The 16,443-nt window shown below is 40.7% G+C and overlaps 1 protein-coding gene across 2 annotated transcripts in view; it reads right to left on the bottom strand.

Annotated features, from left to right (window-relative positions):
* The window catches only part of camsap2b (calmodulin regulated spectrin-associated protein family, member 2b), a 112,683-nt gene that overhangs the window by 91,643 nt on the left and 4,597 nt on the right, over positions 1 to 16,443 (bottom strand). For both annotated transcript variants that reach the window (XM_017699166.2, XM_017699165.2), the window contains exon 2: positions 1,142 to 1,401. In XM_017699166.2, coding sequence (XP_017554655.1) covers positions 1,142 to 1,401 — 260 coding nt within the window. The remainder of the gene's footprint in view (positions 1 to 1,141; positions 1,402 to 16,443) is intronic.

Genomic DNA, 16,443 nt, shown 5'->3' on the forward strand with positions numbered 1-16,443 from the left:
GTGATTAACTCCAAGAACTGATTAGGCAAGAATGGGTTGCCATCATTCAAGATTTTGCCCAGAAGCTAATATCCAGCATGCTGAGGCAAATTGTAGGAGTCTTAAAGAAGAAGGGTCAGCACTGTAAATATTAAGTCTTTGCTTAAACTGGATGTATTTGTCAATAAAAAGTTAACACATGTATCGAATGCTTATAACTGTACTTCATTATACCATATAAATGTCTGACAATGGTTCTAAAAAAAACTGAGGCAGCAAACTTTGTGAAAACTAAAATTTGTGCCATTCTCAAAACTTTTGGCCACGACTGTAGAGAGGTCTCCAAATCCCCAAAACTTACAAAGTGAAGGTTTTACCGTACATCTTTTACTGTAAATGAGTAAGGAGTATAATAACAATTACGTTCCCTCTTTCTATCTGCTTTTCCTATTTGAAGCTAATTCATTTTATGTTGGTGAAAGTGTAGCAGCTCATGTAACTCAATCATAACTCATTTCAGTTCAGACTGTGCAACAAGATCACTTCTATCCACGCTGCTGCCACTCAACACATTCATTCTGCTATTGTGCTCCTTAAGCACAGCATTTTGGTTAGTTCAGACATGTACAACTATAGTCAAGAGGACATTATGTAAGATATTGGACCATTATTGTTGTAGTATCTGGACATCCACAAATGATTTCTGTTAAACAGAAATATATTATGATTCAGTAGCACTGACTGGTAGACTAATTGTCTGGGAGTAGAAAGTAAAGAGAATACAGTAATGATGCAATTTACTCACTGTTAAAGAAATTCTGTAAAAGTGTATTAATTGGCTGTATTGTTTGATTACACACTGCTATTCAAGTTTGTGTAAAATCCCTGCAGGATTTTAGTGAGAAATTGTCTTCATACATAATTTATTATTAAATATTTCTAATATTTATATTACAAAATAACAAACAGTCATTTAGGCAGTGGTTATACCAATAATAATAAACCCAGGTAACCTTAATATCAACAATTTATAGCCCAAAAATGCACCTGTCACAAAGAAACCCTTACAGACTGTGAGCATTCAAGAAGATCTAATCTTTATCAGGAATTCGCCTACTTTGAAAACAAATCAGAAAAGAGTAATAGCATCACAGTTTCTCACCATCTGGATAGGCGTTTTGCAGAGATCTCTTTCGGTGACAAGTCGCTCCTGGTCAGTGACATACAGTCCTTTCTGTGCGAGGGCCTGGATGACCCCATTGTGACCAAGCAGGGGTTTGGCTGCATCACTACGCAGGATCAGACTCCCAGCCCTGCAGTAGAGCTCAGCAGACAGCAGCAGAGACACCACTGGGGGCTTCAAATGCTCCTGCTCATACTGATCCTTATAGAACGGGTCTTCCAGCTCTGCCGGGATGCTGTCTATAAAGAAAGAGAGAAATACACACAGGGTTAAGAAATCCCCACTGGGGTTTATAATACTATGTTGGCACTAAGCTAATGGTGCTGCACATTTACATTTTCTGGAAGTTTTAGAAATTGATGGTTGATGCACCTGTCAATTCCTAGTTATGTTGATAGTTAATCTTAAGCATGGTACCTTCAGCCCAGCTCATGAAGGTCTCACAGTGGGGAAAAAAATCCTGATATGTGTCAGAAACCACAAATATAAATAACAATAGGGAACTATTTGGGATAATTTAACATCGCAATGTGACAAGTGGGGTGGTTTGCATGATGCTAACTGGTTGCTAAGCTTTTATTACTTGTTAGCCACATTAGACCCCAGTGGAAAATTGAAGAAGCAAACTCTGGACACCAAACATTGGCTGATCAACTACATTTGGGAGGAAAAAATTGTGCACATTTCACTACTGGCTTAGCCAAATGCCCATTTTGGGTAAACAAATCAGCCGTACATTTTAGCTCATTTACAGCATTTGGCAGACACTCTTAGCCAGCGCAACTTACAATTTGATGACTTTACACAGGAATACGAAGGTAGTGTTAGGAGTCTTGCCCAAGGACTTTCATTGATATGGTGTAGGGTGCTTACCCAGGCAGGGACTGAACCCCAGTCTACAGTGGCAGAGGTGTTACCCACTACACTATGATGCACCATTACTGATAATCCATGACTATATCATCCAATCCTATACCTTTGTCATTTTCACACAAATGTCAATGTCATAACCAACATTGCTTTTTAGACATAGTATCTTTGAGCATAAACATGAATAATAATCTGTAAGAGGAGTTTCTCATAATTGGCTGAACTGGAATTTATATCAAAGCAATTGATGGAACCGACCCCAACCTTACTTCTTCTTTGATGCAGTTGTTCCTTCAGTACTGATTTCTGACCGTGTGTGATCTGACCTGAGGGCAGTGAGTGAGACCTGTGACTCTTTACAGCTCAGCATGACACAGAGACACTCTGTTCAGCCTCTAATCTCATTACCATGCACTGAATCTAATTTAGAGAATCTCTCCAGTATAGCTCCACACACGTGCATGCACGGCCCAAAATTACTTGGTAAACCATCTGGTTCCGTTGACTCACATTAAACGTAAAGTTGTTTTTTTCCTGATCCTGTAAAGTTACTCTTTTGGAGATGCAAGGTTTTGTTCCGACAGCAGTGATTTGCTTTTTTTGGTCCATTTCTACAAATCAGTTGTCTGTTTAAACCTGTAATTGTACTATATACACACTATATGACTTTTACCCTGATTTACCCCAATTTTTCCTCCTTCTTGCTAAGTCTGTGTTGGCTGTCTATAGCCTAAAGATTTTGGGGCAGGCAAGTGGACAGCTGAGAGAGAAAATGAGGTCGTGTGCAAGGGCCACAGACTCAGATTTTTAGCCCCCTGATCGTGTAACAGAACTAGTTGAAGTATATCAAACATTTGATATTCTTCATCCCAAATATGAGTGTGATCCATTAGCATATACTAGTCAGCAACTCAATCTGAAAGGGTTCCCCAGTGAGAACAGAGAGCGCAAAAGAAGAAAATACAACAAATAAATTTAGAAATACAGCAAACAGACTTTCACTCGTGTAGCAATGCTTTTTAATGAACCACACAAACGAGTGCATGTGCATTAAAAACTCTAAAAACAACCATGCTAATCACATCACATCCACGACCCTCACCCAAATGTCATTTTACCCACCACTTCTCTTCAGTGTCAGTGCAACCAGGAGCAATAAGCTGGTTTGGTTTAGCAACAAGTCATTATGTATGCCATCATCAATATTTCAGTCACTCAAAAAACATCCAGAAACCAGTTAGATAGTGTGAGATAGCCCATCTGTCTATACTCTGTTATGGGTTTAAAAATCTTGTAGTGTGCCTAGAGGTGCCGGATACGGGCCACAATACTTTAGGAAGTTGTTTATGATACACAATGTGTCACAATTATTATTATTGTTATTTTTGACCATGTTAGATCAGACAAAGTATTGGCACATTTTAGAAACATTATCAAAAACTGTAAGTCCAATTACCTGTACACAACATTTCACACAGTTATCAAACAAAACCTTTACTCAAACATGAAGTTGGAAAGTCATTTTTAACTACTGCTAAGAAAAGCATGCTGTGACATACTGTGACGTCCTTAATCACGTCAGCAATAAAAACTGTTCTTTTGTGCAGTTCTATGTGTGTACAAGGCTTAAAACACAGCAGTAGTTTTTCATTTTAATAATTTACATATTTTACAAAAAATTAGTTGTGTCACAGTTTCTTATTATCTTTTGCCAGCGTTCAGTAAAGCTTTTCCAACTTTGCAACGGTTGCTATGAAAGCATTGTAGGCAAAGCATGGAAAGGTCAACTGGCAGCTAAAAGACTAGAATATTTCACTGTTTCCAAAGTCTGAGTACGGATCTTTCAAATGCAGGGTTGCAGAGGCGGGACAAGATTCCTTCTTTCTTGCTCTGCTCCAGTATGAGTCAGACTCTGGGTGGTGGATTCCAGCATTTCCCGGCTTATTTCCTCAGAGTGTGTGTGTGTGTGTGTGTGTGTGTGTGTGTGTGTGTGTGTGAGAGAGAGAGAATGTGTGTTCAAGTTTTCCAGCAGCAGGAAATGCATGCCTTAAAGGTGCAGTATTTAGCTTTTGTACACACCCTTCTGCGTGTTTGGGCACATCGAGCGTGTGTGTTTAAGTGGTGTTTACAGATCTTTTGTTGAACGTTATGGTCGCGTCCCTCTGAAAGGAACAGAGACTTGCACAGACTCTGAACAGGCAATATAAGGTTTTCTGGACGTATGTCTGTGAACTAGCGTGATCACAGGACGTCTGTAATGTTTATTTGTACAGGATAAGTGATCTCTTTATTATGTTATTTATAGACAACACGTCTGGGTGGGGAAGACAGCAATAACATAACATTCAAACTCAAAGGTTTTACAGCAACACAGTATATTAAGGCATGTTTAGTTTTTCTGAACTTTCCAAACAAATGGGACGATACAACAGAAAAACAGCAATGCCATGTTTCAGAAAACTAGCGGTATAATGATTCAAAGTTTTTTAAGCCATTAACGTTTATTTTTTTTTTTTTATTAATGAGATATCGGTGTAAAGGGCTGGCTTCAAATAAACTACTTCCAAGAAGACCTCCAAATAGTTTATGCACTTACATTTTACAGTGGTTGCTGTTGTTCACAGGCTCTCTATAATAGATCTAAATTTGTCTTTTTACAATACATGCAGTTGTTTAGTCTTCTAAAAGCACTGACAACCCCAGTAACATGTATTCTAATGGAATTTATCACAAAAACACATCATATTTTCCATCTCTAGCCTATAAAGCATACCTAGGCAACTGCACACAGTAGCCTACATAAAGTCAACAGAATCACTGTTGCCCTGACAAGTCCTTCACTAATGCTTTCTGGGTTTTAACATTCGGTTTCATAGTTTGGGCCAACAGTTTTCAGCTTCATCTAGGTTCCAAAATCAAATGATACAGCAGTATATCTGCCAGCAAATCAACTGGAATGAGACTGAATATCTGGGGTTATTTCACAGCTCATTTTGTAGATTTTATACAATAAGATTTACAGGTAATAGTGCACAGTCCATGAAAAGTTACTGATATAACTGAAATCCCATACTCTGGTAACAATAACCTCAATGTGTTAAACTAAACACAGCTTATCACACACTCATACTCACAGGTGACGTGAATTCAGTAACGTCACCTCAGGTTTGTCTCATGTGGATGCATTCGGGTGTTTCAAATATTTGTTTTGTTTCAAATATTAACCATGGTTATAAGTATATAGAAGTTTCTCTTGCATTTTTTGTGTGATGCTTTTGGGAATAAAAATAAAATGTCGGTAAGAACAAAAAGAGAGTAAAGGTGGGGACCCCGGACCCCCATTGTCTGTGATTGGTCCGAGGACTCTATTTGAGCTAGTCATTTAGGTCTTCAGCCTGCCATTGTGTTGCTTGTTAACTAAATCATGGCTACAAATTGTCTACTCCCATAGGAAAGCACTGCTGATGTGAGTGGCAATGAGTTTAAGCCACAGGGGCACAGAGTATCTTATCTTTTGCAAGTTAAGCTGCTCACAAATATTAGGATGTTGTCAGCTGCATTCCAGAATTTTGCAAACAGTGGCCCACACTGCACATGTTGGCGAGTCTTCTGAGGCAAGCTGTATTAGCTGGATGAAAACAAATGTGAAGTTCACTGTATCACTTCAATAGAAGTTATTCAACAGTTTTCATTAAAGCACTAATAAGCAAGATATTCTTGCTGGTTTGGCGGTGCGTACCACTGTTTCCAGTAGGTTTGCTTCGCTGTAGCCGTTTTTGTATCCTGCCCCTACACATAACGCTTAAACAACAGTTTGCATGTCAGTCAAATGGCCCTTTGCTGTCAATGTAAGTGGTTCTTGACCCTGCTAAGCTGCAAATCACATCAGATGCTCTGACAAGAGGCAGAAGGCTGGCTTGTGAGACTAAACACACCTTGAACAGAGGTGGGCTATGGCTCTGTTTATAATAGGGGCCTTGGGCCTTGTAAAGCTTTGTAAAGCAGAGAGGTCATGAAATGTACCAAAAATTAAAACTCAATAAAACTCTTTTCCAAACATTCAACAAAACTGCTGGGTCAGGGGAAACCATTTTCTGGCAACCTCTGAAAAAGGTTGCCCAGAATGCACACCTCCTCCAGAGCAAAACACACACACACCTTCCTGAACACGCTCCTGAAAAGCCTTTTCCCTTTGTGTGGGTCAACCATGGGAGAGGAGGGAGGCAGGAAGCAGCTCAGTCCGGAAGGACAAACACACAGAGGAAAAGAGGAGTCAGCCTGCAGCAGCATTCCTCTCAGCAGGACCCTCGACGGCAGACACTGCATGTATGAAACTGACTCTGATCTACAACGTAAATCTACAGGGACTACTCACCTCAAACTAAACTACACTACATAGCTGAATTTGGGCAGCACGATAAATCATATTTTTAGTGTTATCGCGATACAAGTTTCCGCAATAGACGCACTGCTGAGAGCAAATAACCTCATACACACAGTGCCAGTGAGACGTCATTACATTGTTGGTACATACTGTTAGAAGCCTAATGAGTGCTTCTCTGCGCTGGGGAACGTGGGGCACAAGTACTTTGGCTAAGCGGCCGGTTTCAAAAAAGCACGTGCACAGCTCAAAAACTCTTCCATGCTGACACCTAGTATTTTGTTTTAAGTGTGGAAGGCAGTCATTTCTGTCACAACAAACATATTTAATGACTAATTTCGTGTTCAGCACATGTCTTCAGCATGTGGTGGTAGTATGAGGAAAGACTGACCGAGGGAGGGAAGAGAACTCCAAGAACATGGGCTGGAGTTCTCGGCGGCTTCTGATTGTAGCTAGAAGGCTGGATCCCCTTTGTAACTATCATAATACTGAGGAACAAGGAGGAGATGGGGTGGTTGTAGGGATTGCAAGTATTTTGTCAAGGGAAACAAAAGGTAATGAGGTGAATATACAGGGCATTAGGTTGGAAGACGGAGGGGTTTCAGGCATTTTCCTCCTCAAAGCTTCAGTTATTCTGTTACTCCATGACTGTCATTAATAGATCTGATCCAGGGTCTTCTGAAAAAGTTAATCAGCTGGAGCAGGTGTAGCAGATTGTGGCTGGAACTAAACTATACAGGAAAGCAGATGTTCAGGAGATCACTGCTCTACACTATAGATACTGTCCATCCACAGACATTGCAATTTTGAAACTGATTCTAAACTGGACATCAACCATCTGAATCTCCATCTGAACCAGATCTCCAACTGGAACTGTTGCTAAACTGCAGACTCTGTACATGTGAAACTACCCCTAAACTACAGACCTTGTCCATCTGAAAGTCACCTTAAACTACTGATTCAACCCACCTGAAACAATCCCTAAACTTCAGAAACTGTCCATCTGAAATTAACACCAAACTACAGAAACTGTCCAGCTGAAACCATCACCAAACTACAGAAACTATTTATGTGAAACTACCCCCACACAACAGGCCCTGTCCATCTGGAACTATGCATAAACTAGAGACCCTGTAAATCTGAAACTACCCCCAAACTACAGACCCTGTGCCTCTGAAACTATCACCAAACTACAGAAACTGTCCATTTGAAATGGCCCTAAACTACAGACCATTTCCATCTGAAACTGACCTCAGACTACATACACTGTCCATCTGAAGCTCACTATCAGTCTAAAGCTGATAATGAATAACAACCACTGACAGTAAACTACAGATACTAAGCAGCTGACTGTGACTTCAATCTACTTTGTATGATGCTGACAGACAACAGATGCTGTCTCTTAGAGTTAAAGTACTAAAGGTGTGTTGTATGTTAGCAGGTTCATTCAGGTTCTTCTTAAAGGACTACAGTTCACTGTGTAGTTCACTGTTGCACTGCTTACATCCTGTAAAGGCTTCTTTTATAGACACTTGTAAGAGCCAACATACAATCAAATGCAATGCATGGACTTTAAAATGTTCATTTCCAAAGCTTGCAACAAGGAAAACCTCCCCTTCGTAGACCAGTCACAATCATTATATCATCACCTAATGTCGCCTTTTTTAGATCACAGTTATTAAAGCTGACTCTAGTCATGTTCCACAGTCGTTAGAGTCCACAGTCAGATTATGCTACAACAAATAAAATATGAATTGGGTGTGTTGGGTTGAGGAGAGTACATGTAAATAAAAGCATCTGAACCGGACAAATGGGTTTTTTGGTTATATTTTAACCCACAAGAAAAACATGTAGATTTGCTTAACACGGCACATTCTGTGTAAAGCACTCCGTATACCTCTTTGCGAAATTCTGTTTGCAAGGGTTGCTGGAAGCCTAAAGCACCTTTCTGAGCTTACAAGCTCACAAACGTTCTGCAGTTTCGTTTTGCCTGTCGTGTACGCTCTACTACTGGGGCCGATGTTAAGTTCCACGACTACTGGAAACTGATTCCATCACACTTCTACCTATGGCCACATGTGAGTCCAGAATGCTGCCACTAGTTAAGGTGAAACGGAAAAATCTGAACAAGAAGCCAGCGAGTAGGAAGCCAACGCCAGCCTCGTCCTCTTATGAACTTAAGTATGACAACCTATATGTTTTGCTGCTTACTAATACTTCAAAATAACAGACTTAACAGCTTACATTTAGGAAGTATTCATTGTTTTTAACAAATGTGCATTTAACAATAAAATATTGGTGTCACTGCCAAAGCACTCAGGATACTTCTTGCGAAACAAAGTCGTCCATCTTACGTACATCTTAGCAATTACGTCATACTGTTCGCCGAAGCCAGGCGAACGTCATCTCAGCAAGAAGCATGCTGAGGCCTTAACCGTAGACGTTTGTGTAAGTGCACACAGTAATGATCTGACAGGAAGAGTCTTAGCTATTAAGTAAACACAGCTAATGAGTAAGGTAGCGAATCAGCCAACTTGGCCACTTTAAGCTTGCATTTCAAAAAGACAATTGAATGGCTAATCACAATTATTTGTATGACAGTGGACCATCAGGTAAATTTCATGAGCGTGACGGGCCGAACGCTCCACTTTTATTTATTTTTGCACATTCACAATCAACTGCTGCTCAGTGTCGAGTCACATGCGTCTGATCTCACGCACACTCCTGAGGCCACTGTGATGTAACACAAACAAAAGCACTCATCCCAGTTACGAGTTCTACCACAGACGTTATGCAGAGGGCAGAAAACTCTGTAGCCCTTCACCATCTACAGCAAAGACCCTTTAACAGCTGTTTTCAACATGTCAGATCCATAATGAAGAACAGCAAAGACAGATTCCAGTTTAAAGACACCCAGTATAGGTACAACAGCAGCATGAAATGATTATCACAAGAAAAAAAGACCTAACTTGATCCAAATCTGTAATAAATATCTCTGAAATGTTACAGAATCACTCGTAGTACAATTGTGAAAAAAAACGATTATATGTGATAACGGCTGGTATAAGAACATGGAATAAACATCTATGCATTACACTGGAATTACAGGGCTTTATATTGTATCCCTATCCGTCCTTCTTTTTTTTATGATCTATTTTTGTTTGTTTAAGCTGTGGTTTTATTCTAGTCGTGTTGTTGGCTATGTATTTTTTCCCTGCAGGGTACTGAAATGTTTCAGTAATTTTAGTGTTGTACCTCTTAGAGGATGCACAGTGACATCCCATCAGTACCAGCAGACAATTGCTTTAAAAACTGCCATCCAACAGATGTTTGCTTGACTGATATTTTATATGCATGTACATATTATTTAGGCAGCTTGGGGCTCGGCAGCCACCAAATAGGGTTGACCTGCTGAGAGATGGGCAAGTTTGGCAACGTAATATCAAAAGTAATCAATCTGCCACTAAATAGAATCTAAGAACCTTTTATACAATTGCAACAAGCAACAAGTAGTGGCTACTCCATTGTTAGTCACATTGATGATTGGCCAAAGTATAAAGACGTGTTTAACAGTAATGGCTACTCTTCCTGTCTTTGTGTGACATGTTGGTCAGCAGCGCTATTGTGCTGAGCTGGTCTTTCGGTCAGGACAGGCAGGATACTGATTCAGAAGAAAGGGAGGTGAGCAGGAGAGGTCAGTGTGCTGTAGCCAGATATAGGCTACCTAAGAAGTACAGATTTGTTCAAGTTGTTTTGTTTTTAAACAAAAACAAAAACCTTCACAGGAGAAGCAAAAAAAAATATTGTTAACTTAACAACACTTAGAGCTGGTTTCCCAGACAGGGATTAAAACTAGTCTTGGACTACAATTTTCCTTTCAGTGGAGAATCTCCAGTCAGAATGTAGCCGAGGCATATAATTAACACTAGGGATGTGCATGGATGCTCTTAACTGTTTAAGGACTCTTAACTGTTTAAGGACTCTTAACTGTTTAAGGTGCTTAAGAAAACTGAACTCACTATTGAGTTATTTGTTATGTTTCATCACAGGAACACAAAGAAACCGTACATCTTCAGTGAAATGTCAATTTAGTGTTTTAACTGACTGTCAAATGAGTTTTACCACTGCAAAACAGGGCACCTTAACGCAAGCACATTAGTGACTGAGAAATCAGATAATGCAGTTTTATCACTAGATAAGCTAACTACTCTAGCTGATGTCAACTACCCCCAAAAAACAGTGATAATATTTGTCTCTGCCAAGCATGTTGGAACATCTACCAGTAAAAACACAATGAATCCTCATCAGCATCCAGCATGGCAGTAGTTAGCTGAAGTGAAATCATAATTTCTCTATTTTTAAATACTAAAACATTTTAAAAAACACCAGTGCTAATCTAAAAAGGTAAGTCTACAGAGTCGGTTAGTTTGCTAATCCTCACGGATACTCAAATATGAAAATTGGGAAGCACAATCATATAAAAGTCATTTTTAAGTAAAATTATTGACCATTTTTATTGGTCAATTCTTTGTGTAAACGCAGCTGGCACTGTAAACTGAATTTCCGACGGAAATGAAAAACAAATTAATTATGAGTTATGAAGTTTTATGATGACAGTGATGATTTATCCTAGGACACATACTACTCAGACAGGATTGGCTTTGCATCGGGAGGTGGAATAATGTCAATTTACCACATCTGTAATGTCTGTAAATTTTGTAATGTTTATGATGATTCACATGGTATAAGAAATCTCAGTATAAATGTCAGAGATGGGGGTGACTACTGGATTTGTACTGTTTCGTAATTCCAGTAGAAAACTTTTAATTTAGACCCTAATTTCACTTACCACAACCTAACCTGTCACATTGTCTTAAGTGAATGCACTGTCTAATCAGTATTGTCATTAGCTTGGGAATTCACAGCCAACAGTCAACATCACTGCATAAAATCAAATGTTTTTCCATCTCCACACTTCCTTTCTCACAGAATAAGATGGCATTTCATAATCATAATAATGATTCATAATAATGAATCTATGGTTATTTCTGTGGTGCGTTTTATAAAAGGTAAAAAGGTGCCAGAATCTCTTGACACTGGAGCACAAAGGCCATAAAAATCACTGACGTTGTGGATTCAAATGAACTAAAATCACTGATAGAAGTTGCCACTACCACCTTCTCCTGTCCAAATAATGCTTTAGTGAGAAATCCCATGAACCAACCTTCCTACAGACATCAATTCTGTCCAGTTTCAGTCAAAACTATTATCTCATGACGATCTAGGGGGGCAGTCATGGGCTGGAGGTTAGGGATCCAGCCTCGTGACCGGAAGGTCGCCGGTTCGATCCCCAGAGCCGACAGCACATGACTGAGGTGTCCTTGAGCAAGACACCTAACCCCCAACTGCTCCCCGGGCGCTGCGGATTGGACTGTCCACCACTCCGGGCAAGTGTGCTCACTGCCCCCTAGTGTGTGTGTGCTCACTAGTGTGTATGTGGTGTTTCACTTCACGGATGGGTTAAATGCGGAGGTGAAATTTCCCCATTGTGGGACTAATAAGGGTCTCTTAATCAAAGTCAATATTCAATATTTACTCTTAAGAAAAAAACATTATCACCTCAGTCCTTAACACCCCCTCTGATTCACACACCACTGATCAGTGGCTTACAACGCAGTCGTGATATATAAGCAGCCACACACCAGCTGTTTAAGCTTCAATGCCACAAATAATTGGCTCACATCTTGCAGATCTATTAGGCAATCCTAAAATCCACTGTGGGTGTAGGAGCTCAAATCTGAGAGATGAAAAGTCACTCTGTGCAATGAAAATTGAAGTGAGCCCATACTGTATGACCCAAATACAGAGAGTCTGATAGGAAAAACAGGCAGTCCCTGTAATGACCTCACACACAGACACAGCCGCCAGAGGCCTTCCTGTTATAGCACACTCCATAGGGACTCTCTGTTGTGGTGAGTTGGGCTGCTTGACCACAAGAAGCCACATCTTTGTGTGTGTGTGTGTGTGTCTTAAATCAAACATCTACCACTGAGGCCTGTTCTGGAAAATTCTATCCTGTTATCATGCTAAGGATTTTAGAAGACGCTAAAGATAGAGTAGTAATGGGTTTTCATAGGGAGAAGACAGGAGAGCCTCGTTTGAACACTAACTGACTTACACGCGCTCCTAAATGCATTCTTTACGAGCAACTGCTGCAAGGTTAGACTAGCGATATAATATATACTAAAACATTCAACCTAACCAGAAACTGTAGCACACCACTCTGAGTTTTTGTATGTTTTTAGAGCACATTATTAACTTTAATATTTGCACGCATGTGAAAGGTCACACAGCTAGGATAACTCTGGTGTTTGGTTGTGTTACCGAGGTAAGGTTCATTGCTGTCAGTTCACAACAACACAGTCCAGCTCAATAACATAGTATTTTAAACTGGAAACTCAACGTGTAGCAAACCTTTTTTTTTTTTTACCCAAGTTTCTCCCAATTGTAGTCATTAATAATTCCACCTGCTAGCTAGGTGCCCTCCTATCAAACAGTGGAACCAGGCTGGGACGTCCTCCAAGATTCATGAAGCCACCACATCTTTTTGGGCTGCTGCTAATACAATGTGGGCGTAGGAGTTCAAAGTAACCAGTGCACTTAGAGGAGAATGCAAATTGCTAATCACATTACACCAGGTAAAATACGCCCCCTCATGCTGTGTGATAGGGAGGCCATCCTGCCCACCCAGAGAGAGGCCAGACACGCTCTTTTGAACACCCGGCCACAGACGGCTGTGACATCTCCACTGATCAAAACTCCGACACTGTAGTGATATGATGTGAACAGTTCATTTATTTTGAGTTATAATTTTCCATTTTTGACAACGTTCTGTAAAAGCCGTCCAACCTTGCAATGTTTGTGTGCAGAGCATGGATAGGTTAGACCTAAACTTAATGACAGCAGTGCAGCATACGTCTCTATGTTCAGGGAGAAGAGCATCAAGGCATCTACATTGGGTCAGGCTACTGCATCTCACAGCCTGAGGATGAAAGAAACTAGTAAATCAAGTCAATGTGCACTGCAAAGGTCAGTGGAGCCAAGAAAGCGTAAAGATGATATTCACTGTGCTCATTACTGGAGAGAAGCACTGCAGTGATAAAAAATTAGACCCTCTGCCCCAACACATGCTTTACTGCCCATGTGTCAAACACAAGGCCCACACAATCTTATCCGGCCTGTAAAAGTGTTTGAATTTTCTATTAAAACTGCACTACAGTGCCCCGCAACTCCATGCACTCCGACTCTTCTACCCCAACAACCGTCTACGTGACAGCGGTTACACCTCAGTTGTATACAATTCTACACCAGTCATATCACAAAAATGCGTTTCAGTTGCAGTTCAACCATTATAAACACTTAACATTAGCTCAGCAGCTCAGAAACTCCAAGTCCAAGTCTTACTAATCTGAAGCAAAGAAAGGATGTCAGGTGACTAGTTCAAGCAAATCAGTAGGTTTGGAAGGCCGAGCATGTGACTACATTTAAATTTGTTAAAAGTGTCCGTGTAATATTTCAAGGTCTATTACAAGTGTCTGTATTTTACTGTTGATGTCTTTGCACATCTTGACTAAACAATGTCCAGTCTGGGTTACAGTACATTAATTAAAAATAAAAGAAAAACATTTTTCTCTGGCCCCCAGATTTGATGAGATTAATACGGCCCTTTTATTGGTGGAGTGTGACACCCCTGGTTTACTGCCAAGCACCTTGAAGGGGCGCTAAATGAACACCTACTCACAGACAAGTAGGAGGGCAGGACTGGACTAAACCATTAACAGAATAAAAACAGCACTATGGCTGAATGATTTAGGGAAAATACCTAATTGTGATTTTTAGACCAGTATTGTAACTGAGATTTAAACTGAGATTTTTTACTATGAACTAAGGTCCAGACTGTTTTAGCCAAAAGGACCAGCATTAGTGTGGTTGTGTTGTTCTGAGTGGTTTACTGTATTTTCAGCATGTATTTCTACTCCTTCAAATTGCAATTTCAGTATAAACACAAATAATCCTAATCAATCTTTCAGCCCTCCAAGTTTTCTGACTAATATCGCAACTGCAATTTAAATACTGCAATATTTCATAAATTGAGATTCAGGTCTGATTTATTTTGGCCAAGAAGACCAGAATATCCACCTTTTTTGGCTGGAGGCTTGACCCCTGAACGTAGTGTACTAGACTGCCAGTAAGCTCTGGTTGTGATGTCACAACACATGGAGGTTTGGTTGCTTCTGATTGGTCTAACTTATCTAAGGCATTTCACAAGCTCTTATTAGATTCAGTTTCCCCTCTTAAAACTAATGTACACACTTAAAAAACAATGGTCCTTCAAGGGTTCTTAACTAAAGACAATGGTTCTATGCAGAACCATAAACACTCCACAACACTTGCGCATGCTTAAAAACTTATTTGCATGGTGAAATGGTTCATTATATTTATGGTGAATGTGCTGTATATGGTTCTATACAGCACCATCTGAAAAGCAGTCTACATAGCACCAAAAAGTTCTTCAACTGTTACAAAACTGTAACAATAACAGAACCCTTTTTGGTGCTATATAGAGCCATATACAACACATTCTCCATCATTCCGAGGAACTATTTCACCATGCAAAGAACAGTTTAAGCATGAAAATGGTGTCTATGGTTCTATATAGATCCACTGTCTTTACAGAAGAACCATCTTTTTAAAGAATCTTGATCTCGTTTAAGAGTGTAGGCTTTAATTTAACAAAATGCAGCTCTTGCTATTTGAAAACTGCACCATCTTAAACTGTGATTTCGACAGAAAAACGATGAATCTTTCAGCCCTACCTCCAAAGCACGTCATAGACAAGAGACGAGAAAACAGAGGAGTCAATGAAAAGGGACAGCCATCTAAGTTCATCTTCTGTAAATGTGCCCTCACTTCCTACTCCACAACACTACTGTTGCTTCAATAGTTTGTCACAGTAGTTGAGTTTTGAAACAGCCTGTCTGTGCTGGGTCCATCTCTCTGAAACACCCTGTCTGTGCTGGGTCCATCTCTCTGAAACACCCTGTCTGTGTTGGGTCCATCTCTCTGAAACACCCTGTCTGTGCTGGGTCCATCTCTCTGAAACACCCTGTCTGTGCTGGGTCCATCTCTCTGAAACACCCTATCTGTGTTGGGTCCATCTCTCTGAAACACCCTGTCTGTGCTGGGTTCATCTCTCTGAAACACCCTGTCTGTGTTGGGTCCATCTCTCTGAAACACCCTGTCTGTGTTGGGTCCATCTCTCTGAAACACCCTGTCTGTGTTGGGTCCATCTCTCTGAAACACCCTGTCTATGCTGGGTCCATCTCTCTGAAACACCCTGTCTGTGCTGTGTTCATCTCTCTGAAACACCCTGTCTGTGTTGGGTCCATCTCTCTGAAACACCCTGTCTGTGTTGGGTCCGTCTCTCTGAAACACCCTGTCTGTGTTGGGTCCATCTCTCTGAAACACCCTGTCTGTGTTGTGTTCATCTCTCTGAAACACCCTGTCTGTGTTGGGTCCATCTGTCTGAAACACCCTGTCTGTGTTGGGTCCACCTCTCTGAAACACCCTGTCTGTGTTGGGTCCATCTCTCTGAAACACCCTGTAGGTGTTGGGTCCATCTCTCTGAAACACCCTGTCTGTGTTGGGTCCATCTCTCTGAAACACCCTGTCTGTGTTGGGTCCATCTCTCTGAAACACCATGTCTGTGTTGGGTCCATCTCTCTGAAACACGCTGTCTGTTGGGTCCATCTCTCTGAAACACGCTGTCTGTGTTGGGTCCATCTCTCTGAAACACCCTGTCTGTGCTGTGTTCATCTCTCTGAAACACCCTGTCGGTGTTGGGTCCGTCTCTCTGAAACACCCTGTAGGTGTTGGGTCCATCTCTCTGAAACACCCTGTCTGTGTTGGGTCCGTCTCTCTGAAACACCCTGTCTGTGTTGGGTCCGTCTCTCTGAAACACCCTGTCTGT

The sequence above is a fragment of the Pygocentrus nattereri genome, chromosome 19 (genome assembly GCF_015220715.1).
Source record: "Pygocentrus nattereri isolate fPygNat1 chromosome 19, fPygNat1.pri, whole genome shotgun sequence".
In the NCBI taxonomy this organism is placed as follows: Eukaryota; Metazoa; Chordata; class Actinopteri; order Characiformes; family Serrasalmidae; genus Pygocentrus; species Pygocentrus nattereri.